The sequence below is a fragment of the Orcinus orca genome, chromosome 10 (genome assembly GCF_937001465.1).
Source record: "Orcinus orca chromosome 10, mOrcOrc1.1, whole genome shotgun sequence".
Lineage (NCBI taxonomy): Eukaryota > Metazoa > Chordata > Mammalia > Artiodactyla > Delphinidae > Orcinus > Orcinus orca.
Genome location: NC_064568.1, coordinates 49,431,707 through 49,459,210, shown reverse-complemented (window position 1 = coordinate 49,459,210; position 27,504 = coordinate 49,431,707). Strand labels below are relative to the sequence as shown.

At 39.0% G+C, this 27,504-nt stretch overlaps 1 protein-coding gene across 30 annotated transcripts in view; it reads left to right on the top strand.

Moving 5' to 3' along the window:
* Positions 1 to 27,504, top strand: part of ARPP21 (cAMP regulated phosphoprotein 21) — a 179,282-nt gene that overhangs the window by 78,570 nt on the left and 73,208 nt on the right. For 10 of the 30 annotated variants that reach the window (XM_033402201.2, XM_033402202.2, XM_033402199.2 and 7 more), the window contains 5 exons: positions 6,337 to 6,445; positions 8,319 to 8,420; positions 14,401 to 14,438; positions 16,345 to 16,404; positions 20,802 to 21,034. In XM_033402201.2, coding sequence (XP_033258092.1) covers positions 6,337 to 6,445; positions 8,319 to 8,420; positions 14,401 to 14,438; positions 16,345 to 16,404; positions 20,802 to 21,034 — 542 coding nt within the window. Of the gene's footprint in view, positions 1 to 6,336; positions 6,446 to 6,814; positions 6,906 to 8,318; positions 8,421 to 14,400; positions 14,439 to 16,344; positions 16,405 to 20,801; positions 21,035 to 27,504 lie in introns of those variants that run through there. The other 20 variants (XM_049715892.1, XM_049715891.1, XM_049715894.1 and 17 more) reach the window with 16 other exon arrangements.

The window sequence follows — 27,504 nt, the reverse complement described above, 5'->3', positions numbered from 1 at the left end:
GAAAATAAGTGTGCTCTGTTCCTTTCACAACTTGAAATTATTTATGGGTCTTTGAGTGTTAAACGTATAATTTACTGTTTAATTTTGGAAATGAAACATGCGCGTACCTTCTATAATGTTAATATCCTTAATATAACTGTTTTTAAAAAGAGCTTTCCCATGCAGTAATAATACTTTCCAAATATCTGTATATCTATCTATCTATCTGTCTAGCTCACAACATTCTAGGTAGATAAAGCTAGACTGTTTTACAGAAGAGAAAACTGAGGTTCGTGTCTTGATCTTACCTGGTCATTTCACAGAAGATCAAGACTGAAATCCATGGCTACTGCCACTCAGCTAAGACTGAGGTTTACATGGTGTGTAAGTGCAAGCCTGTGTGTATAGATGTGTAAAGACATTATCTGTATTATACAGTTCGGGAGAGTTTAGAGGGAGGTTCACTATACATATAAATACTACATACAGTCTTTTCCTATATGTAGAGTAGTTTGGAGGGAGCCAGATTACAGTGATTTGGTTCCTTCCATCAGCACCTTGGCCTCCTATAGGGAGCAGAATTAGGCCCAGTTTCTGCAGACTCCCTCTGTTGCTTCTAGATCCACCTTTAGTAGGAGCAGTCACATTAGCACTCTCCCTGGGGGAAGTTATAGGGCCTACTTGAAGGCCAGAGCCTGGTTGTATACAATGAATCTTCTTGGTGTATTTCCTGTGTCTTACTAATCTTAAGATTCCTAGAGAACAAATGTATGGACACCAAGGGGGGAAAGTGGTGGGGGAAGGTGGTGGTGGTGGGATGAATTGGGAGATCGGGATTGACATATACACACTAATATGTATGAAATAGATAACTAATAAGAACCTGCTGTATAAAAAATAAATAAAATTCAAAAAATAAAAATGGTCAATAGAATGAACTGAAATTTCAACAGAGAACATATACAAATGACCAAAAAAAAAAAAGATTTCTGCTAGTGGAGAGGCCGTGAGTGTGTCACCATGACTTCAGGAAAGGTGGAATTGGGGCATAGAGTAGAAAGAGAAGTTGTAGTCTGTTGGTTGAAGATGTTTGGTTTCCAAACTTAAATGCTAGAATGCTGAATTTTTAAGGCGTAGTCTCATTTAAAAGAGAATAAAATGGTATAAAATGACAAGGTGGAAGTGGAAATCGTGAAATATGTAAAGAACATAGGACTTTCTTTTTTAAATAAGAGATATCAGTTATCAGTATCGTAATTGAATATTTCCACGTGTTAAGGGAACAGGGCCACTCAGACTTCTGTAATATGTTTGACTATTAAAATATTTTTGACGAATGTCTTTGACATCAAAATATTTCACCCTGCTGTGCACAGCAACCTTTCATGCATATTGATGACCATCTTTCCATTATTCAGTATGAAATTCAAAGATGTCCCTTTGTGCTCCTCCGCATTTAGCAGAATTGAATTCTTCATTTGTGCATATGTGAGGGGAGGGATTAAACTGAACTATTTGGATGAGAAGTAATACATTTGGTTTCAAGAAATGGAAACCAAATGGCAGTGAGAGTAAACCACTGAAAATACTTGTAGATCAAAAAGATTTTTTAAAAATAATAAAGCATCCTCATCTTTCTTAAGGTTCAGGTGAAAGAAATCTAACTAAAATTGGAATCAATTGACGAGAAGATAGAGTTTGATGGTCTTACACAGTATTTCACTCAGCCATACTGCCTGTCAATTCATGAGCTCTGTCTAATAAGGAACAATGAAGAGTTAGTTCTAACTTTTGAAAGGTTTGACTGGGGATGCCAAGACAGAATGGAAATGCCAGTACTGCTCACCACACATGATCAATGAGTGTCACAGTAGACACCTGCTATGAATTGTGGGAAAACACTTTTTTAAAAAACTTAAGAAGAGGAAACTATTTTTTTTTTAATCAAGAAGAAACATTAGGAACTTCCCTGGTGGCGCAGTGGTTAATAACCCGCCTGCCAATGCAGGGAACACAGGTTCGATCCCTGGTCCGGGAAGATCCCACACGCCACAGAGCAACTAAGCCCGTGCACCACAACTACTGAGCCTGCACTCTAGAGCCTGTGAGCCACAACTACTGAGCCTGTGCACCACAACTACTGAGCCTGTGCTCTAGAGCCTGTGAGCCACAACCACTGAGCCCACGTGCCACAACTACTGAAGCCCGCACGCCTAGAGCCTGTGCTCTGCAACAAGAGAAGCCACCACAATGAGGAACCCATGCACCACAAGGAAGAGTAGCCTCCGCTTGCCACAACTAGAGAAAGCCCGCACACAGCAATGAGGACCCAACACAGCCAAAAATAAATAAATAAAATAAAATAAATAAATTTTGAAAAAAAAGAAGAAACATTAAATTTGTTTTCTCTGCTTTTTGATAATGATAGACAGCTAAAAATAATAACTCATGGACTGAAATGTTCCAGGAAAAAAAAATGTAGGCATGTATAATGCATGGCCATGAGATACATAGTAAACTCTAGTTATCATTAATTCAATAAATACGTTGACCTTTTGAAGCCTTGAGGAGTTTTTCTTAGAGTTACATCTTGATACATTAAAAATAATTCATTACCATTTTAAATAAAGGTCCATGATATATTACTTTAGTTCCATTCATTTTATGGCTAAAAAATAATATTGCTATAATGTTAAATTAGTGGTAAAAAGGATTTTTAAAAGCGCTAATATAATGGTGCATTACCAGTAATTTTTAGTGTAATCACATATAATACTTCAGAAATAAACTATAGCCTGCGTGAGTTTAAACCTAAAATTACTCCTTACCTCTAGGTAATTCTCTATAAAATCAACCTGGAAAAATCTTATTAGGTTTATTTTATTCCTTTTATGCAAACTTCAAATGGTTACTTTCTAACATTTCAAAATATTTTTGGAAAATCAAGAAGGGATTAGTAATTTGGACTTTTAGTTTCTAATGTTTGAAAACAAATTTAAACAAAATACTTGAAAAGCAGTCGTGCAAGATGCAGTTTGCATAATTTATATCAGAGTAACAAATATTGTTGTTCTAAATAATATTTCCATTATTGATTCAAACAAGCTCCTTTGACTACTCTTGCTTATGTGATGGATGTATTTTTCCTGCTATGAAAAAAAGAAAATCAGCACTATGAAGAAACGCAGATGACATTTCAAAAATAATGGTTGAATAGCTCTCTCGTAACTATAATGACATTTTAACTGAGAAGTTCCCAAACTAGAAAAGCTAAAATTCCCATGTCCACCTCTTTTCCCAAGATATCCTCAAATGTGAAAAGCTTTTCTTTAATAACACAATTGACTTGAAGCCAAACATAAATCTGATTTTTAAAGATGTTCCTAATGGTCTAAATTTTTTTTTAAGATTTATAATTTATTTATTTTTGGCTGCATCGGGTCTTAGTTGTGGCACGCGGGATCTGCATTGAGGCATGCGGGATCTTTCATTGCGGCATGAGGGCCTCTCCCTAGTTGTGGCAGGCGGGTTTTCTCTCTCTAGTTGTGGCGGGCAGGCTCCAGGGTACGTGGGCTCTGTAGTTGTGGTACGCGGGTTCCAGAGCATGCGGGCTCTGTAGTTTGCAGCACGCGGGCTCTAGTTGAGCCGCGGGAGCTCAGTAGTTGTGGTGCGCAGGTTTAGTTGCCCCACGGCATGTTGGATCTTAGTTCCCAGACCAGGGATCAAACCCGCGTTCCCTGCATCATAAGGCGGATTCTTTACCACTGGACCACCAGGGAAGTCCCTCTAAATTTGAATTTATGCTCCTACTAACCAAACTCTCTCCTGTTCTGTTTTATAAACATTTGTGACTGTATATCTTACTCAGTGATTCTTTGATCTGTCCCTGAATTACTGTGCTTTGTATACAGCTGTGCTAAATTTTCATTCATTCATACATTGAGTCATTTATTCATCCAACCAAATGCCTCCCATATGCCAGGCACGGTTCTAGGCACTAAGGATTCAGTTTTTAAAAAGCAAGGTCCCTACCCACATGGAACTTGCATTCTATCTCTGATTACTATGCTGAAATCTCACTCTAAATGATTTTCTGCCTCAAGAAGAATTTAGTCTGAAGCAAATTCACCTTATGCTCATGAATCCAAAAGTTCACATTCTTAGACCATTTCATTTCTAAATGAACGTTTATAGATGATTAGCAACAAATAAAAGAAATATATCTGTATATTTAGCAGTCAGCAAATCATTTCATTGACTAGAGTTTATCAGGTTTACAGAGCTTGGGGCTATTAGAAGAGGCTTAATTGGTATTGATACTATCAGCGTTTGTACTTAAGTTAATATCCTAATTTTACATGCTACATAAGAAACAATACAACAACATCTAAGTGTTTGAAAATGTTGGGAAGCTTTAAAAAAGCTTTTTTAAAAAAAAATTTGGATATCACTGTATTGTACACCTGTAACTCATATAATATTGTACATTTACTATACGTCAATTAAGAAGAAAGGAAAGAAAACAATATAACAACACCTAAGTGGTTGAAAATGTTGGGAAGCTTTAAAAAAGCTCCTAAAAAAAAAAAGAAAGAAAAAAGAAAAGCTCCTGGAGAATTTTTCTCGTTTACAGCGACCTGTAGCTATTCACACTAGTATTGTCGGACTTTATAGCGTAATAAGTAATTGAAGTGACCTGTGACTGTGCTCCACCAAAATATATTTAATTTCTCTACTGTAAATGACCTCTTCATTATAAAGTGCAAATTTACTGTGTTCTCATGTTAAGATGTCACATTCGCACTTCCAAATTGCTATATTTTATTACATCTTAATTTTGGTGGAAAACATTTACATTGATATTGAAGATGATATGATGCAGATTTTTTGTTCTTTATCCTGAGGTGTGAGGCCCTCCAGCCCACTGAGTACAACAGAAGCAGAGAGAGACTGAATCACTTCTCTGCAAGGATGTGAATAGGCTGTTTGATGGCTGTGGCTTAGTGGGTGAATCTATAAACTGGAGTCAAAAGATTTAGCGAGGGATGGTTTCTTTATCTGTAAAAGAGGCAAAAAATATTTGCTTTTCCTACATCAAAGTTTTTTTGCAAGGATTGAGTAAGATAATGATATCACTTTGCAGAAATTATATACAATTCTAGAAGCTATAACTGGTATTATTTCAGTTTTCTGGTTTTGTCTGCTCCCCAATTATTATTATACTTTATGTATGTGCGTTTAAGGAAACAATGCTTCTCATCAAGATTTGAATTATACAGTTAAACTGCTCCTTTGTTTTCAAAGTGCTGTTTGCTTATTTTGGAGCTAATGATGAGATTCCCTTAATTACTGGTCACCTTAATTGCTGGTCATATTAAACAATAGATGCTGTGACATGGCTTCCCAATGACTGGATACATACTGAACCCAGGGGACTTACAGAGTAATACATCAGACATGAGAGACACTTTAATGACAGCCGTAAATTACAACTGCTCCTAAACTGGGGAATGAACATTTTAGCACTTCCTCTGGGATGAACTCAAGCCCAAGTCATTCATTGAGTTCTTTGGTGTGCAGTGATGCCTGTGGGAAATTAACAGGGAAGTGGAGCCCTTTCCTGTAATAATACAAAATGATTAAGAGGACCTTAAAAAAAATCAATTGACTAATCAATAGTGTATAACTGCTTGGAGCATTTTCCCCATGCTAATCAGACATTAAGTTGTTTAAACTAAATATCTCCAGTTTCCCCTATTACTGAACTGATTTATAAGACATGGTCAAGGATGTCTAGGTCTACTGGAGCCAGATTCCAGAGCATTTGTCATTAAAGAAAGATGGAAATAATTCGTAGATGGTTCTCTCTCACTACAGATTCAGAAGGCTCTTGAAAGGGAAGATATAATAGGAAGATATAAAAGAAAGTGTTCTTCTAGTTTCCAGACATTTGTGAATTAATGTGGTAATCCCAAATTCTAAGCATGTATAGTTGCTTGAGAATATGGGCAGGGACTTGATTGAATTCAGGAGTGATGGAGGTCAAAATAACTATAGAAAACATCTATACACTATATATTTTCAGGCCTTTAAAATTTTTTTTTAACTTCAGCCATGGTGAACAGCATGCAGCAAACAAGACTCCGAATTCCAAACAACCAAAGGTATTCAAACAACACCTGTGAAGTGACATATTATTACCTACCTGTATATTGCCAGCAATTCTAGTATCAAAACCACGTGTACACTTTTTTTTAAAGTTGAATGCCACTGTGCGGGGCGGGGGGGGAGCACTAAGAAATAACTCTAAACAGGGGGAAAAACTTTTTTTATTGATATGTTTTACTTTGCTGGCAGACCAGAGCAAAGGTTTTGTGAACATTTAAAAGATGAAAAAGGTGAAGAATCCCAGAAGCGGTTTATCTTGAAGCGAGATAACTCTAGTATTGATAAAGAAGACACTCAGGTTGGTTCTCAAGTTTGAGAGTGGCTGACGTTGTTGTTTTTGAAGGTGGGCTGCCTGATGTTCTTGTCATTCTGTTGTCCCCGCTCCCCCTCCCAAATCTCCCCTGCCTCTGAGACGACTGTCCCCCCCCCAGCCTCCTGCCCCCCTCCCCCCTGCCTCCCTCTTTGGCATTCAGTGGGTAGCAAAACACCACGTCCTGGTTGCTTCAGCGATGGCTCTGTGTTGGGCTGCATGGGTGGTGCTTGACGCCGGCTCTGCTGCATGTCTTGGGGGGTTGGGATGCCGCAGGCTCCGAGCTGATGGGAAGAGCTTTGTCAGTTGCATTTCCAGGTGTCTGTGTAACTCTGGCAGTCGTTCCCCTCCCTACAGCTTTATCCTTCCGTTGTGCACACATTGAGCTGGATTGTCAATACGGACCGCTGATCAACTGATGTAGCTGTAAACAACAAACCTTGTTATGGTGAGGCCAGGTGGATTTTGCAAACTCTCCTAAAATAAGTCTTCACAACAAAGAATTGAGTTCAGGTTTTAGTCTCCCACCCCTTCCCCTTCCCGTGTTTTATCGTCCATGTCAGTTGTCTGCTTGTTTTGCACGAACTGGAGCAGAACTTCCTCCTTACGTGTTTTTTGCTTGTGACAAAACATTACATTGTTCTAGAGTAGCCTTACTCATGGGACCTCAACAAGGCTAGAGAGACTTTTCTATGGATGGAGGGGGTGGGTTCCAGGGTGATTAAGAAGAAAACTAAGTAAATGGCAAAAGAAAACAAAATTTTAATGATAAGAGGAACAGTAGAAAGTCATGTAAATGTCATTACAGTTACCCTTTATGTCTCTGACAATCAAATAGATTTTTTTTTTTTTGGCAATGACTTTGCTTTAGAATGCTGAAAGGTAAGACAATCTGCGTCTCACTCAAGTTATTATTTTAATTACCCACAGTGAGTCACCGTGAGCCTGTGTGTGCATCTCTGACGCACTTTTTTAAAAAAAAAAAAAAACCCGTTCGTCATTTGTATCTCGTTTCCTGCCACCACCATCAAACCACACCATGGCTCGAGTTGACTCTGCAACATGTGCCCGTGTCCTGTACTTAGTGGGTGTTTGTTGAATGGATGGATGGACGTGGTTAGTGCAGGGCGTTTGGGGAGGAACGGCAGGAATAAGATGGGAGGGCGGTAGAGACACAGGAAGTGGCTCAGCGGGAAGAACAGCAGTCCTCATGCTGGGTTCTTTGAATTGTTAGATTTCTTGACATCGACCTTAATCAGCAGACAAGCTTTTTGAATTTAGTTCCTCTTTTTATCCCAGATGCAATTCACAGAATAAGTCATTGAGTGAATAAAAATACAAGTTAGGATGCAGAGAAGTAGCATCCCCATCTTCCATTCTGCCTGTTCCCTTCTTTACCGCCTTGCTCTGTTTCTCCGGTCCCCACGTTTTCAAAGCCATTTCTTCTCTTAGCCATCTTGAACTAGCCACTTCCTCTTTTCTCACCACCATTCTGCCTCCTTTTGGGGAGTCAAAATCACACAGGTTTGCTAAGGAGACAGAGCCCATGACTCATGACCCATCACGTAGCCAACTGACTGAATACCTGAGGCACATTCAGGAGCTTACACTCCAGAAACTCCCATGCTACTTGCATCCAGCAAGGGAGCAAGCAGGAGTAACAAGCATCCCCTGCCATTGCATGGCACACACACCACACACGTACCCCACCACGGCTTCCTTAGGGACCAGAGGGAGTAAGGCTTTTCACGCCCCATTTGCTTAAGTGAACATTTATTATTCTCAGCTGACAGTTTTTCTTAACTGCAGATTTCCAACAGCTCAACTTGGATAACCCTCCTGATTTCTTTTTTCTGTTCAGCAAAACAGAATGCATCCATTTAGAGATGACAGACGAAGTAAATCAATTGAAGAGAGAGAAGAGGAATATCAGAGAGTGAGGGAGAGAATATTTGCACACGATGTGAGTAGTTGTTTTCATTGCCTCTTGAGTGCGGTCCTTCCGTCAGCAGCAAGGCAGCCTCATTCCCCAGACAGGGAGCTGGCAGGGATGAGGGAAGCTGGAGGCAGGGAACAAACCGAAGGGCAGCAAACCAGAGGTGTTTCTGGAAGAGGACCTGCTTCAGGGAAGTGATGGAGGAGGGGCCGAGGGTTTGCATGTGTTCTCTAGGGTATGACCTGTGGGGAAATAGAGATACCAGTTTGGTCAATGAAATAGACCGTAAGTACAGAGAGAGGTTGCCAGATTTGCAGAAATCCCTTCACGTTCATATTAGCCAGCAGATACCACACGGTTGTCTTTTTAAGACCAACATTGTACACAGGAAAGAATTACAGGAAAAGAAAGAAGAGTCGTTGATCTTACACACACACACACACACACACACACACACACAGAATTTTCTGCAATCTTAGCAAGTATGGACATTTCGTTATATCAAAGTTAAATAGTGATATTCATCCCCCCCACCCCATTTTCAGATCGAATAGTTCTGTGAACAATTTTCAAGGATATAGTCAGAAAACAATTTTTATTGTTCAAATCCCAAAGAAGATGTGGTTGGTTATTTTTTTTATCTTTTTCCTCAGTGTGGCCAAAATTAAATGCAATTAAATTAAATACAAATTAAAACGTTTAAAAAAACTGAATTTAAATGCAATGAAATGAAAAGGACAAGCTATTGCCATAGGTTTTCCCTTCCATGAACTCATCTGGCACCCTCCTAAAATGCTGTGGCCTCTTCTCTCTGCAGAGGTACAGCCGTGAGCACCTTTGTGTGGACTCTCTGCTGCCAACACCTCTGGCGTTACTAAGTCAGGTGGAGCGTCTGACCTCCTGTGTGATTTGCTCCTGGATGTCTTACAAAGCCAGCCTAGCATGGAGGGGGACTGCTCTCCCTAGAGGTGTTAAGCCCAAGCCAGTCTCCCTGATCTCTAGATCCTCTCTGCCTTTCTTAAAACACAATTTTCAGTTGAATAATCTGGCCCAGAGCTTGGGAATTAGAGGAGTGTGAGAGAAGGAGATGGAGGTAGCCATAGTTGGCTGATGTCCAGGTACAATTCTAGAAGATTCTAGAAAATTCTTTTATTATGGTCAGAATTATTGAGGGTGCATAGGACAGCAAGACACATGGTAGACCTTTCCTTATGTTTGCTGGATACAAGAATGCAGTAATGAGAGGATCTTTTCTAGTCATCATACTATAATGATGCCAACTGTGGACTGGAGGTAGAATGTTCCTGTCTGATGACCTTCAAGAAGAGAAATATTTCTGAAGGCTAGTTTATTTTCTATTTTCTCTCTCTCTTTCTCTCTCTCTCTTACACACACATACACACACACACACACACACACACACACCTTTTCCCTCTTAGTCTGGTTCTGGCAAGTCATATAGTTTATGGATGAGTTGTTACATTGATAAACAAATACTTATCACCCACATTATATACAAACAACATTATTCTTTTTTTTTCTTGCCAAAGCTGTGCCACATTGCCAGACACTCAAGAGCCAGGTGACAGTAAGTAACGTCACTGATGCATGCCTGTGATGGGGGTGACACTTGCCCTGCTGTACTTCATTTGTGTATTCTCGTGTCCATAGGGAGGTCGTCAAAGGGAGAAGGGGTCAGCGTGACTCCCTTTACACATTGCATTTCCTCACATCCATCTTAAGGAGATTATTCGTAAGCGACCTGGGTTCCAGGCTAAAGATTGGAGGCAAGGGTTCCTGTTTAAAGCCTCTATGGCCACATGCTGTATTAACTTTTTTTAACAAGTAAAAGCAGACTTAAATGTGAGAAAGCTTAAATGCAAAGCTATTGTCATAGCCTTTTTATTCCATGAAATCATTCAGCAGCCTTCTCTACAATGCTGTGGCTGCTTCTCCCTATGGGAGTGGAGGCATGAGCTCCTTTGATAGGCTGTCACACCTGGTGGCCAGCACTTCTGGCTTTACTGATTCAGGTGGGAAACTGCCTGTTTCTGACACTGCTTTTCACTTGATCTCCTAGGGCAGTAGTTTTTTAATCAGCATGCTGTACCCAGAGTGTACTCATAAAGGGCTTCAGAGATCAAATAAAATCCCTGATATTACCTGCAAAATATTATGTTCATGAGCATATGTGCATTTTTCTAAGGATAAGATCTCTAGTGTTTATCATATTCTTATAAGTTTTCATGATGCTTAAATGAGCCACTAAGAGCCACTTTCCTAGACGGAAAACAAAATGTCTTTCTCCCTAGTCTGATAGCTCTTGTAGAGACAATGCAGTCATACCACTGGTATTCTCTGTTTTAGCTATTAATATTCCCAAATTTAGCAGCTTAGAAAACAAACAAACAAAAATCTGCTTCTCTCACAGTTTCCATGGGTCAGGAATCTGGGAGTGGCTTAGCTGAGTAATTCTGACTCAAGGCTTTTCATGAGGTTACAGTCAAGCTGTCAGCTGGGGCTGTACTCATCTGAAGGCTTGGTGAAGTGGTTATCTGCTTCCAGATTCACTCGAGTATCTCCAGGCCTTAGTTCTTTGCTGGCTGTAAGCTGGAGATCTCACTTCCCACATAGTGATGTGGGCTTCTCCATAGACTTGACAGGTGTCTTCAGAATGGCAACTAGCTTCCCCCAGAGCAAGTGATCTGAGAGGGAAAGAAAGAATCCCAATTGGAAGCCACAGTCATTTATAACCTGATCCTGGAAGTGACCTACCTTCCCTTCTGCTGTATTCTGTTGGCACACAGACCAGCCCTGGTGCTTGTGGGAGGTGCTACACAAGGCAGGGGTCACTGGGCGCCACCCTGAACTAACAGGATAACACAAACTCAAGGACATAACAGCAATATGAACTTTCTCGAATATATATAGTAACATAAAGACAGGACCCTTTAGGGAACCTTCACCTATGCAATTCCAGATTCCCAAATGATCATTACTGCTGCCCAAATTGTCGAGGTTCCCAAGATAATAATTAAAGTATCTTAACTCAATTGTAAAACAAATGCAAAGAATCCAGCATAAGGAAATTAAGTTACAGGCATCTAATCTTTTTTTTAGCTGGTCTTTAATTTAGCATCTTCATAATTTAAAAACAGAGGTTATATAACCAGCTTCCTTTGCCAATTATTAAGTAGTGGAGTAGTTCAAACAGGTTCAAATATCGATATAGTTAAGTAGGATTTTTTTTTCTACTTGAAGTTACAATAGAGATTTATAGAAAAATACTTCCTGGTATTTACACTTTAGCAAAATCCAGATTTGTTTTAAAATTAGAAGCGTTCTTGAATATTTTACAAATGTATCTTGGTTTCTAAGGATGTGTGTGTGTGTGTGTGTGTGTGTGTGTGTGTGTGCTTTTGTACATAGGTGCACAATCAGTATATGCAGATTACTTCAGGGTTTTCTAGAAAAAGTTTTTCAAATATAGTTTGAGAATTTTGGTATCTTGAAATAAGACCAATTTATCTATTATTTGGGAACTAAAATGTTATTTAGAGCACACAACAATTTAGTTCTCAAATAATAAATAAATGTACTTTTGTTGTCAGAAATACTCGAAATATAGCTCTTGTTTCCTTTGGCAAGAATTTCAACTTGTTTTATGATTAATCCTATGCAATGTTGTTCCTTTTAGGAAGGTTAAGTTGATAAAGCAATATATTTGAGAGAGACCTGTTTTGCCTGTAGGGTGATTTCTGAAGGGTATTTATGTATAAATAGGGATTCGGGGAGGACCTCATCTTTGGTCTCCTTTGCATGTGCTGGGATTCTTCAGGGAGAGCTGATGATGAGGGTGTGAGGCACCACCTGGCTTGGGGGTGGCACGTGGAAGAGAATTCTGTAAGCCATCGGCAAAAACGTTTTCCTCCTTTAAAAAAAAAAAGACCTTTGTTTACATCTGAGAATGCATATACCTGCCAGCTCTGAATCCTGGGCTTAATTACGGTGACAATTTTATCTTTCTCTGCTATTAAAATTTGTAAGTTATTAATGCTACTTTATACACACACACACACACACACACACACACATTTTCATCAGTTACTGAATCGTAGCCCATAACTGTCTCTTGTCTTATTTATGAAAATGTGGTAGATGGATGATGAGATGATTTTTTAGGACCTTTCCACAGTAATCAGGCAGATGCTCTGGAGATTGGTTATGGGCAACATCATCTTTGACTTGCAAGTGACTTATTTTTTAATTCAAAGAGTTTTGGGCTGCTTCACTTTCCCCCAAATGCTATTAGATTAATGAGTCTGAAGAGGTCAGCATGTCTTTGATCAACTCCTTCAAAGAAGTAATTGAGTCTCAGTTATTCAGTACCAGCCAGAACATCCTAAATGTAACTGACCTCTCTTCAACCTCAACAGATGAGAAGTAACAAAGTATTAAATTCATCGTGGATATCTGACACAATCTCACTTTTGTCACATACCAGGACTTGGCTCAAAGTTGACTCAAACCGGTAGGGAAACCAAACTAAAGGAAATAAAGACAATGGGATATTTAGCTTACTTTAAAGAGATCCTCATAGGAATAATGTCAAGGGCACATCATCTGTATTTGTTTCCTTTTATAAAATTAAATGTCAAATTTTTTTAAAAAGATATTTTTCTGAAAAGCTTTTTTCTTAGTTGGCTGTTTTTGCCTTTTGTTTAATAAAATTTTTGCACACTTGATCTTCGGGATGCATGTTAAATGCACAGAGGTTAAAACAGAAATCGTTCTAGAGATGCCCCCATTAAAATGCTCAGACCACTGAGAAAAACATTTATGCCCAATCTAGCCCTTTGGCTTAGTGGAAGGAAATGATTTCTCCAGTAAAATGTAGAAAGAAACCAATATCCTGCTGGCATCTCTGAGCGGTGGTTACATTAGCAGCATTTTAAATTCAAAAATTCAATATTGAAAGGTCATTATTATTTCTTTAGTTTTATTTTATCTTAAAATCGACCTGTTAAGTCTCTATTTATCCCTTTAGCCAGGTGACTTACTCATCATTTAGAAAATCCACACGTCTAATTTTACATGTGTAAATTTACATTTACAAACTTAGTACTTTGGACATGGTTTTATATTAGTTCCTAAACACAGTCGTATTTTAGGACTGTTGCACCATATTTTGTTTAGACTTCTCTTTCTCTGTTTGTTAAAATTTAATTTGATCTCCCTTTCCCGAGCACATATGATGATGGAATTTTATCTTCCCTAAGTTGTATGTTAAACCCAAGATAGCAGAGAAATGTGTGCTAGAGAATGCAAGCTAAGAAGAAAGTCACTGGGTTTTTTGTGTGAAAAACTAAGATATATTAGATGGAGCTTGATATTCTTTCCCAATTAACTTCATTTTGTTCTCACTTGTTTTCTGAGCACCCCGCTGCCCCCGCCAACTCCCCGCCAAGACTGTTTGATAGCATCTCTTCGGTTTGAGAGTCTTGCAGGTCATCTGTTTACGTTGTGAGAGTTTATTGTTGCCAGGTCATAATTTCAGGATTGTGGCTTTACAGCTCTCCCATCCTCAGGTGGATCGTGCCAAGTTTGCACGCTCTGCCGTGATCTGAACTTGTCCTTTTGGCTCCTGATGGCGGCTGCATCTCGGCAGCCCTAGAGGAAACCACTAGCTCAGGACCTGATGCTCACAGGTTTCTCCAGCAGCTTCATTCACAACATCTCTCTTCTGACCTTGGCGCTACACGGGCTAAATCTATGTGAAACCTGGAGACACTGTGACGGAAAAGAGCTGCATGAGAATGGTTTACACTTCTAACTCTAACCGTTTTTTTTTTTCCTTTTTTTTATTTCCATTTTTTCTGAAAATGGTACATATTTTTCTTAATTCTTTTCCTCTTGGAGGGGAAAAGTAGTCTGAAAAGCAGGCAAGGATTTGGGCTCCCTCAGCATATCCAGAACATCTGATACAATGCTTTTTTTTATTTTTCAGTCAGTTTGCTCCCAGGAAAGCCTTTTTGTGGAAAACAGGTAAAATGAAATTTGCTTTTTCATGTCTTTAGAGGAACAAAGTCTGTCATGTGTCTTGTTTTTCATAGATATACATATGCCATATATAAGTGTGTGCTTGAATATATGTATAAATAAATACATATATCTATGTGTACACACGTATATATGCACACGTATATGTTATTTAGCATGTCTAAAAGCTATTTAACTTTGGGGAAAAATTCCCTCCATTACTTCCAAACATAAGTTTCAACAATTTCCTTATTTAAAGTCTCAACTTCTGGTCCTTCCAAAGGTATAATCCTGTTACCTTCCCCAGGCATTAAAAAGTATAAATGTTGAGACAGGAACTTGCAGTTTCATTGGCTTATTGAATAGGCTGCTAAAAGTACTTGTGTATTTGGTGTTATTGGCCTCTTCCTGTGCCCTATCGTTATATGTAGCTACACAGATGATAATTTGAATAGTATTGTTTTATGTTTCTCATTCTAAATAATCTGTCTTCATAAAAGGCTGAACTTGGAAAACTTATCTAAACCGATCTAGATTTATCAGTGTACCTGGCGGGGTATTAGTAGAGAAGGTGGTGGTTATGACATGAATGTGTTAAAACATTTATACAAAGTCTTGAGTATAAGAGCAGAAGTTCTCAAATTTAGCATGTACCTTTTAAAAATAGTTCTAAACTGATATAGATATTAAAATGCTCCATTGATTTAATTGCACGTTTTCAAGGGGAATTAAGGAATTCCTCATTAGCTGTACTGATCACATTAAAATGCATCACAGTGGGCAACTTGGATTGGAAATACGGTAGCCATTAAAAGAGTGGTGGTTAATTTCATTTCAGGTGTTGGCTTAATGGGTATCCCTATAAAATCGATTAAAATGGAGGCTATTTGATTAAATTCCAGTACTTAGAGAAAAGTTAAACCTGGCATTCAAGAGGATTGGTTTAAAAAATGCCCTCATTCATAGTAACAGTTAGAAAACGTCAAGTAACTACCCTCAACTGAATAACCTCTTGTAGAAGAAGGGATGAAAGTAGTGAACAGGTCTTTACAAGGCATCCAAAAGCATCCTCAAAAACCCATACAGTTTTCAACAAGTATTCCTTTTTTACAGTAAATTAAGAATCCGTGGGCTTTACCATCGTAGGGATGTTAAAGCAATCCAAAATTCTGTATCCAAAATTGAATTTGGATGTTGGATGCAACATTTGGATGTTGAAGCAATCCAGAATTCTATATCCTTACCCAAAGAATGAAGTGAGCATTTAGAATTCAGTTTAGTAGGACATGTCATTCCCTAGTCTTCTAGCCAATCATTTTCCCTACTTACTCCCTAATCTTTGTCATATACTTGTGTTTTGTATGAAAAGACTGCTAGTGCACTTGTGTCCCTAATATTCAAATTGGATTATATTCATCAATACAGTAATTTGTCACAAATATGCATTGCATATGTGAAGAAGTACTGATGGTCCCCAAAAGCAAAATTCTGAATAGATCCCTACAAAAATAAATATATTTCTTTGATACCTGCCTTTGGAAGGCACATTTCACTATGCCCAAAATACAAAGAATAACTAATATTACCCAAAGAAAAAAATCGCAACCGATATATTTAATTAATTAAATGTCTATTATATCTATATCCATCTCTTTGATTCTCCCCTCCTCTTCCATTCCATCTGTTTCTTCTTCCCTTCTTCCTGTCTAGCATCGGTACTTTATCCTAGGGTAGGGAAAAATCAGGCTGCCATTAATTTATTAGGGCAAAATTCTACATCTTGAAAATAAACCGTAGCATATAGGGTTGATTTGCAAGACAGGTGTGCCATAGTTGAGTACACATCCGTTTAACATAGGGCATTTAGTACCCTTAGATTTTATATCATAAAAATCATGTTTTTCATTTCCAGTAGGCTCTTGGAAGACAGTAACATATGCAGTGAGACCTATAAGAAAAGACAGCTCTTTCGGTTGGTATGGTTTACTTTTTTAAAACTGTGTTTTCAGATGATGTGGTGGAATCAATGTTAAATATAAGTGTATTAGTGTAAAATATCTCTGTTCATGAAATAAAATATGTTTGGTTATCTCTTTGTAAAGGTTATTACTGAGCTAGTGTTGAAGCCATACGGGGTCCTGTGAGATACGGGACTGGGAAACCAAGTGCTTTGTCTACAGTCCTTTAGGGTTCTTCCTCGGATTTCCTGGGTTTTTTTCCTCCAGGACTAACTTTGACAGCACACTGATTTCACATTCCCAAATCAACTTTGGTGAATTACACTGAGTTAAAATTTCTCTTATAGCTTGCAATTGTGTATACGTTCCCAACACTGGAAAACAAATCAATGAAAACTCTATTTGAGTAGTTGATTTTTAGCCACTACTATCCATCATAATATTTCAAACAATATTTTTTCAAGCACAGATTTTATTTCTAAAGAAAGATATGGGATTGTTTCCAATTATAATGAACTGCTTAAATCAAGATCTGTGTGGGATAAGGAGAATAGGTTTTATATATATATATAATATGTATAAAGTTTTATACTAGGCTAGAGAGTGCCATGAAAGCAGAGGTACTATACCTGCTCTCTCATTACTTTATTTTTATTTTTTATTTATTTATTTATTTTGCGGTACGCGGGCCTCTCACTGTTGTGGCCTCTCCCGTTGCGGAGCAACAGGCTCCAGACGCGCAGGTTGTACTATACCCGCTCTCTCATTATTTTTATTTTTTATTTATTTATTTATTTATTTATTTTGCGGTACCCGGGCCTCTCACTGTTCTGGCCTCTCCCGTTGCGGAGCAACAGGCTCCAGACGCGCAGGCTCAGCGGCCATGGCCCACGGGCCTAGCCAGTCCGCGGCATGTGGGCCCTTCCCGGACCGGGGCATGAACCCGTGTCCCCTGCATCGGCAGGCGGACTCTCAACCACTGCACCACCAGGGAAGCCCACTTTATTTTTTTAATTAACATTTTTTTTTATCTCATTACTTTATTAAATGTGTCTCTACCATCCATTATAGGGCAATGGATACACAGCGCTATATATATTTTATATGTATATGTGTATATATATATTCAATACCTAATACATATATTTACCTAATATATATATTTAATATGCTAGTGCTTTTATGAATATTAGGATTCATCTCTGTTGTAGGAAAGGCAAAACAAACAAACCAACAGAACTTCTTGACCACTGAGAAAAAAGGAAATACCCAGAAGTAAATGAATTCTATGCTTAGAACATATCTTTTTGCTGTAAATCTGAACTTATGACCTCATCCTTAGAAAAGTTAGAGCAATTTCTTTTCTTTTTACACTTTGGCAGAAACAAACAAAAAAAACAGGATCTATTTTTTAACTTCCTTTACTTTTCTAGGTTGAACTATACATCTAATACCTTCCTCTTGTATCATTAGACAGTTTATTTTCACACTTGAATATTAAGAAAATAACCTTGCATTTTTTCCCTTGAAAGCCCAGAGAAGGACTAGAATGTATCTGTGCTCGTGCAGTCACACACCATGACCTGGCTTGTTTAGACCAGTACAGATAAAATGTGGGTTCTTGACCCCTAGAGGCATTTAGTTTTACATAGCCCCAAATCTGGTCCCTAGCCAGAGCTACCGTCTACTGAAGTCAACCATCCCAAATACGGATGCTATAACCCACCAAAATTACCAAGCACAGAAACTCAGGAATATGACTTAGCACAAAGCCATCCACACACTGATAAAAGCAGTTCAAAATGTACATTATACCTAACTTGGTAAAAAAAAAAAAAAAAAAAGTGTCACGTTCAAACATGAAGAACATAAAAGTTATCAGTTATGTTAATCAGCACAGAAGCAGAACTTAGAGTATGTGCTTTATGACTACTCTGGGGTCAAATTCCAGTTATGTACAAGAGGGCCAACGCCTCTTGATGGCCAGATATTCATTATCATTGTCTTCCTGGTTTCCAATAGAAGAACACTAGGACTGGGCTTGTTAGGAAGTATAGGAAGGCACTTGTGGTATATGATACCTATGATTCCACACCCAAATAGATATGAAATTCAGTTGTGGACCTTACCTTGCCAGTGTTAAGGTGAATGATTGATAGAGCAGTAAAAGATATGATTTCAGTGTGTCCGTATCTAGAGATCATAAATTAAATGCATTATTTTGAATCTCATTAATGCTAACTCTCTAAAGCAACAACTTAAATTCCATTTTTTATAAAACGCACAGATCTTGACTTGAGATGAGGATTTGAGCCAGTGGATTAGAGTTAGAAGAAGTTAAGGAAATCTTAGGTTGCCTTATTGGCTATGGGATGTGACATGAGCCTAGAGGAACTACCCAGTGCTTTAGAAACACACTAAAATGCACTTAGGAATAGTGGTGGACACCTCCTTTGCAGAGAAAGGCTTAGCCACTCTGGCATTTAGAGGAAGTCTAAATTACTCCCATGGAGGTGCAGAGTTGATAATTGAAGTGGACTTTAGTGATAATCGCCTCCATATGGGGAATTGCCTTCTGATGCATCCTGTTTGCTGAGGACCCCACTCCAAATCTTTTCCTATAATAAATATTCTGCGTTATCTACAGGGGAGATTATTGTCACACCCTTGGTACGTTCATGGTTGCTAAATAATGATGTAGTCAGGCTTTGTCAAGGGTGGGTCAAATCAATCAGAATTATATGAGAAAAGAATGAAGCTGAATTTGGAGATTTAAAGGGAAACAGTCAGGAATAGAGCACCTTGAAGGGCTGGTTTTTCTCCACCCAGTCTCCTCTGGGCTGTTTGAATTTCATAGGTGTTTAAGAACTAAAGTCACGTGGCCCTTGGTGAGTGTCTGATACTTACTATTCACAAACTAGTCTTTTTTTTAAATAGTCCTTGTTTCTAAAACCAGCCATCCCCGAGGTACGGAACGCAGAGAGAATGTTTGTAAGAAAACATTAAGAGAGGACAGCAGGGCGCTGAGTACTTTTTGTTTTGTGAATTTTCTGTTGCATTTCCTCTCCTCACTGTACAAAGTCTTTATCACAGACTAGCTGTTTCATCTTTATTATCTCCTGGATCCATTGACCTTCTTAAGTTTTCACAAAATGAAAGAAAACATTTAGTAAGTAAAGTTGAAGCAAAACCTAAAATTTTCTGTATACCTTCTGTACAATTTGGTGGGTGAGTGTTTCAATCAGATATGTATACTTCTAGCATCTCAACAGCCCATGATTGTCTTTAGAAGAATATTAATAAAACTGCTATTCACCACTGTGATCAAGATTTCTATCACATTGCACAGTGATATGAAATTAGGGGTTATATCTATTGCCCATGGTTTTTGTCCCCTTTGCTTATTCATAATCCATGAGATCTTAGAATATTTTGATGATCCATTATTTCCAAACTGCAGAAAAGCCTTTGAAAAATAGTAACCAAGTCACTCTTTAAGCAGTTGGAAACCAATGAAAATGCAAATTTCATCAACTTTCTCTATAAAATACATGCAGTTTTGCACACTGCTTAGAAATACTCTGTAGTCTTCAAAAATGACTTTTGACTATTGGATCTCTTCCAATAAGTTCAATCTTTTTCTATTTGAATTTTGAACAAATGTGTCATTTCATCTATGGAGCTATTTTGTTATTCCCATTGATCTCCTTGGAAACTTTCGTGTCAGTGTAGTGTTTGCACTGTTGTTATTATCACGAATTTTTCTATGTGAAAGGTATTAAAGGGCTCTTTCCTCTGCCCGTGAAGGTTAAACTCACTGGGCAAAATTCTCACCAAAGGTTAACAGAGGAATTCCTGTGATCTCTGTGCTGTCTGCCAAAGCCTTAATATGTATATAATATAGTTAGCAACTAAATTAGTAAATGGCTTCTTTGAAACTGTGTATTTTACCATGGTCCAATTACTTAATGCTAAAGGGAAAGACGAAACTCTTCTTCGGTGGGAGTTGCTTTTAGGATCATTTAACATCATAATTGCTTTCAAACACTGAGTCATTGTTGATTTGGGTCAGGAGAATTTACCTTCCTCTCTCCTCTCCACAAGAGAAGTTACCAATTATATCTTATATCCTATTTTTCTTGTTGTTTCCCCTTCACTGGCAGAGGGACCATGTGACATTTCTAGGTTTGGTTTTTCGTTTGTAGCATGAGTGTTTGTGTGATGTGTTACCTGTCTGTCTGTACATCAACAAGGTGTCTGTGCACTGTTTGTGAGGCGACAGGTGTCAAGGAAAGGGTTGACAAGAAGGGTCTTGTGTAGACGGTTCTTACAAGAAAGGTCCCGCTCTGTGTCCGTTCTGCTCTCGGAATCTAATGCTGTCCCGTGCATCTTTCTGATGGCCACACTCCAGGGGCAACAGAGACAGCTCGGGGAGAACATCTGGAAGTCGGCAGAGCAGCTCGGAGAATGAACTCAAGTGGTCTGACCACCAAAGAGCCTGGAGCAGCACAGATTCTGACAGCTCCAACCGCAATCTCAAACCTGCCATGACCAAGACGGCGAGTTTTGGGGGCATCACGGTGCTGACCAGGGGTGACAGCACATCCAGTAGCAGGAGTACCGGGAAGCTGTCCAAAGCAGGTAGTTAGTACTGAATGGGTTTATGTCCTGTGATAGTTTCCTCTGATTCCACCCAAGCTGTGCAGTCAGCGCTCTCACTGACTTCCCTGAACTAAAGATAATGATGTGAATATTAATCACTGGGATAGCAAAAAAGTCAGAAGGTGCAATTGAAATAACAATACTGCCTCTTGCAAGCTGTGCACCTGGGTCCAATTATTAATCTCTCTAATCTTCAATTTCCTTATCTATAAAATGTGGGTGGTAATAGAATGATACTGTAACTCCCCTCAGTAGACTATTGTAAGTTTAAATTTGACCATTTATATAAAATCAGTTACCAAGGCACCTGCACAAGGCGGCTATTTAACCAAGTTAGCTATTTTTAAAAATGCAATATTATGATTTATTCCTTAAAGATAAGGAATAGGATAAGGAAAGAGAGCCTCAGAAATTTTCAAGTCTCCAAGTAGCTAGGTGCATGCATCTTCTTTTTTCCCGTTTTTTTCTTGTAAGTGAATAGTGATCTTTTTTATTTTTTTTTGCGGTACGCGGGCCTCTCACTGTTGTGGCCTCTCCCATTGCGGAGCACAGGCTCCGGACGTGCAGGCTCAGCGGCCATGGCTCACGGGCCCAGCCGTTCCGCAGCATGTGGGATCCTCCCGGACCGGGGCACGAACCCGTGTCCCCCGCATCGGCAGGCGGACTCTCAACCACTGCGCCACCAGGGAAGCCCGAATAGTGATCTTTTGACATAGGTAGTTGAAGTTTGCGTTCATACTGGTGCATTCATAGCCTGCATGTGCAGTGAGTGGGAGTCCAGGGCCCCGAGGGGAAATGCTGAATGGACAACGCCAAGCAGAGGTAAAACACGGGCAGTCCTCCACTGTGAATACTTTCCCAACCAAGCTTCTCACTGACGCTGGGGAGCCTCTCTGTGAAATCTCGGCTCATTATGCTAATGGTTTAACATAATTATGTTGTTGACAAGTGCTTCCTAAGAAATTATCTTGTGTTTTCCTACATAGGCAGAAAATTAATAGCATTTAGTCTCAGCCACTACTTTATGTATATATTCTGCTTCTTGGAAAGATTCAGGTGGGCTCGCACTGCCTTCTGTCATCTCTATTCACCAATTGGTGAATTCTTGATTTCTTCCTCTAATTAATTGCTCTTATATCCCACTATTGCCGCAATCTGAAGTCAAGAAAATCCACTGTGGTACACTTGAGTTCCTGTAAACTAAGACAGGTTAAAGAGTTTTAAATCTCCTTCAAACGCAGAAACGAAGTACCTTAAATGGTGCACTTAAAAATTCCAGCACACCCAAAGAGCTCTTAAGATTTTTAAATTAATCGTCCTTCTCCACACACCAACCACCAATCATCTCCAAAGCAAAGCTCTTTGGAAACATTTAAAACACTTCAAGAATGCTAAAATGCCATGTTCTTTGAAGAATGATTAGAAATTGTAAGTGCTTCAGGCATTTTTTTTTTTTTTTCTTTTCATCTAAGTGTCTCCATTTGAAAGCCTGTCAGGGTACAGGAATGGCAAGAAAAAAAATTAAAGGGGATCAAGATAGGATGTCAAAACAAACTTACAGTCTCCCAAGATGGTTTTATGAAGCACAGCTGTCAATTTTGCTGTCATGGAGCTTCAGAACCACACAAGTTTCTGATTTTTTACTTTATTGTTCACAGTGGAATGGCAAACTTTTTTTGACCTTTTAGAAGCTGAGTCTGGAGTTGTGACGTTTAAGTTATTCTTCTCCTCCTCTAATTACGTAGGTTCTAGCTTCAAATAGTTAATAATGAGACTCTTTCCAGGTGGGAAACATGTTTTGCTCCATTTGGGGAAAAGCATATCAACTGAAGTCAGAATGCACAAGCACATCCTCTTGAGATCTGGGCTGTATTTCCCTTATTGTACCCCCTGCACGGAGCACAGCAGTGGTCACCTATCAGGGGTCCAGTGCAGGCCTGTGGAGACAGCTGATTTCATCACATCCTCATTGGGAAGAGGACTTGAATGGCGCTTGCACTGCGACCCCAGCTGTTTCTTGGTAGTGGCGATGGGGTTGAGAGAGAAGTGTGTGTGATATCTCTTTCTTTCCACACTGGCCACACCATGTTGGGTTTTTTTGTTTGGTTGGTTGGGTTTTTAAATCTAATTTTTATTTTATATTGGGGTATAGTTGATTTACAATGTTGTGTTAGTTTCAGGTGTACAGCAAAGTGGTTCAGTTATACATATAACTGAATTCTTTTTCAGATTCTTTTCCCATATAGGTTATTACAGAGTGTTGAGTAGAGTCCCCTGTGCTATACAGTAGGTCCTTGTTGATTATCAATTTTATATATATTAGTGTGTATCTGTTAATCCCAACCTCCTGATTTCTCCCTCCCCCCCCTTCCCTCTTCGGGAACCATAAGTTTGTTTTCGAAGTGTGTGAGTCTGTTTCTGTTTTGTAAATAAGTTCACTTGTATTGTTTTTATAGATTCCACATATAAGTGATATCATATGGTATTTGTCTTTCTCTTTCTGACTTACTTCACTTAGTATGATAATCTCTAGGTCCATCCATGTTGCTGCAGATGGCATTATTTCAATTTTTTATGGCTGAGTAATATTCCATTGTATATATGTACCACATCGTCTTATCCGTTCATCTGTCGATGGACATTTAGGTTGCTTCCATGTCTTGGCTATTGTAAATAGTGCTGCCATGAACATGGGGTTGAGAAATAAGTGTGTGATATGTTTCTTTCCACACTGGCTACACCATGTTGTTTTACTACCATCCTTCTCTCTTGATGTCCAGAGCAGGGCTTCTCGACTTTAGCTGCATCAGACTCACAAGAAGAATTTGTTCAAGCACAGATGGCTTCTCTACAAACCAAGCTTGAGAAACAACTGCTCTGGAGAAATAAGATAGCCTTCCGTTTTGGTTTCACCATTTTACATGGCCTGGCATCTTGTTTTCTGGAGGCAAGGGTATCCTTGTTGTTGTTACCTTCCTGGTCTATGCCCTGGGGTATTTCTGGAGCCAGTGCAAGATGCCTCATCTTTCCATCACTTCCTCTTCTCCGTGTTTATTTTCGTCACTACACGAATGCATCCTGGGTATTCTTTGTCCCTCGTAATTTCAGAAGCTTTAGGTTATTCTACTGAATAACTTGGATCTGGAAACATTTTCTCAAACTCAGGAGAGAAAAATACTCATGGTTCAGGGTCCCTGTAAAACAAAAATTGCATCTGATGAGTTAAAGAGGCAGGGAAGACTTTACCCATAACTAATTCAATAGAGGTCAAGACTGTTGCAGTAGGGGAGAGAAACTAAACTCAGCCCTGCGGAAACAAAGGCAGGAGAGTCTGTAAATGAGCTAGAGGGCCTTAAAGAGCTGATTGGTCAATTTGATAAGACCTCCTCTGTTTGCTAATTGGTGCTGAGACTTGCAGAGAAAGGCACCGTTTTTTCTTGAGGACTTCACTTCAAAGGGATGGCTCCCAAGTCCTTAAGAAAGACCTTCCTGTGTTGTAAAACTGATAAAAGGCTGGGAGAAGATTTGCATCTTTTTTTTTTTAACATCTTTATTGGAGTATAATTGCTTTACAATGGTGTGTTAGTTTCTGCTTTATAACAAAGTGAATCAGTTATACATATGTTCCCATATCTCTTCCCTCTTGCATCTCCCTCCCTCCCACCCTCCCTATCCCACCCCTGTAGGTGGTCACAAAGCACCGATCTGATCTCCCTGTGCTATGCGACTGCTTTCCACTAGCTATCTATTTTACGTTTGGTAGTGTATATATGTCCATGCCACTCTCTCACTTTGTCACAGCTTACCCTTCCCCCTCCCCATATCCTCAAGTCCATTCTCTAGTAGGTCTGTGTCTTTATTCCCATCTTACCCCTAGGTTCTTCATGACATTTTTTTTTCTTAGATTCCATATATATTTGTTAGCATACGGTATTTGTCTTTCTCTTTCTGACTTACTTCACTCTGTATGACAGACTCTCTAGGTCCATCTACCTCACTACAAATAACTCAATTTCGTTTCTTTTTATGGCTGAGTAATATTCCATTGTATATATGTGCCACATCTTCTTTATCCATTCATCTGATGATGGGCACTTAGGTTGCTTCCATGTCCTGGCTCTTATAAATAGAGCTGCAATGAACATTTTGGTACATGACTCTTTTTGAATTATGGTTTTCTCAGGGTATATGCCCAGTAGTGGGATTGCTGGGTCGTATGGTAGTTCTATTTGTAGTTTTTTAAGGAACCTCCATACTGTTCTCCATAGTGGCTGTATCAATTACATTCCCACCAGCAGTGCAAGAGTGTTCCCTTTTCTCCACACCCTCTCCAGCATTTATTGTGTATAGATTTTTTGATGATGGCCATTCTGACTGGTGTGAGATGATATCTCATTGTAGTTTTGATTTGCATTTCTCTAATGATTAATGATGTTGAACATTCTTTCATGTGTTTGTTGGCCATCTGTATATCTTCTTTGGAGAAATGTCTATTTAGGTCTTCTGCCCATTTTTGGATTGGGCTGTTTGTTTTTTTGTTATTGAGCTGCATGAGCTGCTTGTAAATTTTGGAAATTAATCCTTTGTCAGGTGCTTCATTTGCAAATAATTTCTCCCTTTCTGAGGGCTGTCTTTTGGTCTTGCTTATGGTTTCCTTTGCTCTGCAAAAGCTTTTAAGTTTCATTAGGTCACATTTGTTTATTTTTGTTTTTATTTCCATTTCTGCAGGGGGTGGGTCAAAAAGGATCTTGCTGTGATTTATGTCATAGAGCGTTCTGCCTATGTTTTCCTCTAAGAGTTTGATAGTGTCTGGCCTTACAGTTAGGTCTTTAATCCATTTTGAGTTTATTTTTGTGTATGGTTTTAGGGAGTATTCTAATTTCATTCTTTTACATGTAGCTGTCCAGTTTTCCCAGCACCACTTATTGAAGAGGCTGTCTTTTCTCCACTGTATATTCTTGCCTCCTTTATCAAAGATAAGGTGACCATATGTGCGTGGGTTTATCTCTGGGCTTTCTATCCTGTTCCATTGATCTATATTTCTGTTTTTGTGCCAGTACCATACTATCTTGATTACTGTAGCTTTGTAGTATAGTCTGAGGTCAGGGAGCCTGATTCCTCCAGCTCCATTTTTCTTTCTCAAGATTGCTTTGGCTATTTGGGGTCTTTTGTGTTTCCATACAAATTGTGAAATTTTTTGTTCTAGTCCTGTGAATAATGCCAGTGGTAGCTTGATAGGGATTGCATTGAATCTGTAGATTGCTTTGGGTAGTAGAGTCATTTTCACAATGTTGATTCTTCCAATCCAAGAGCATGGTATATCTCTCCACCTATTTGTATCATCTTTAATTTCTTTCATCAGTGTCTTATAATTTTCTGCATACAGGTCTTTTGTCTCCTTAGGTAGGTTTATTCCTAGATATTTTATTCTTTTTGTTGCAATGGTAAATGGGAGTGTTTTCTTAATTTCCCTTTCAGATTTTTCATCATTAGTGTATAAGAATGCCAGAGATTTCTGTGCATTCATCTTGTAACCTGCTACTTTACCAAATTCATTGATTAGCTCTCGTAGTTTTCTGGTAGCATCTTTAGGATTCTCTATGTATAGTATCATGTCATCTGCAAACAGTGACAGCTTTACTTCTTCTTTTCCGATTTGGATTCCTTTTATTTCTTTTTCTTCTCTGATTGCTGTGGCTAAAACTTCCAAAACTGTGTTGAATAAGAGTGGTGAGAGTGGGCAACCTTGTCTTGTTCCTGATTTAGTGGAAATGGTTTCAGTTTTTCACCATTGAAGACGATGTTGGCTCTGGGTTTGTCATATGTGGCCTTTATTATGTTGAGGAAAGTTCCCTCTATGCCTACTTTCTGCAGGCTTTTTATCATAAATAGGTGTTGAATTTTGTCGAAAGCTTTCTCTGCATCTATTGAGGAGCAGAGATGCGCTGAGAAAAGGGAGGTAAAGGGCCTGTAATCAGAAAGAAACCTATTTAAAGTACAGTTAAACTGAGGGGAACTTCAAGGGCATCATCCTCAGCTATACTCATCATTTAATCTGGTGGCTTATATTTTACAAAGAAGACATTGAGGTCTAAAGAAAATGTCACTTCCTGAAGGAAATACAACTAGTTCTGGCAGAACTGGAACCACAACTCAGGGTGCTCCCTCCCTGGGGAGTGAATGCTCATTCCCTCCTCCAAGGGACTCTTCCCTTGCCCTTTCCTTTCTGCCCCATCCCTTTCCTGGATTTCTATTTTGCTTTGCCTTATGATCTCTTTTCCAATCTCTTCCCATTTTTCCCTTTTCTGTGTCCCTCTTGAGGGTTCATCTGAGGCTTTCACCCAGCCACCCTAGTGTCTTTGGTCTACACCTCCCACCAGCTGCCCCTCAGGGTCCAGCTTCAGTTTCTGAGCATCCCGTTATGAGTAGCATTGAATTTCTGTGCAGTATCT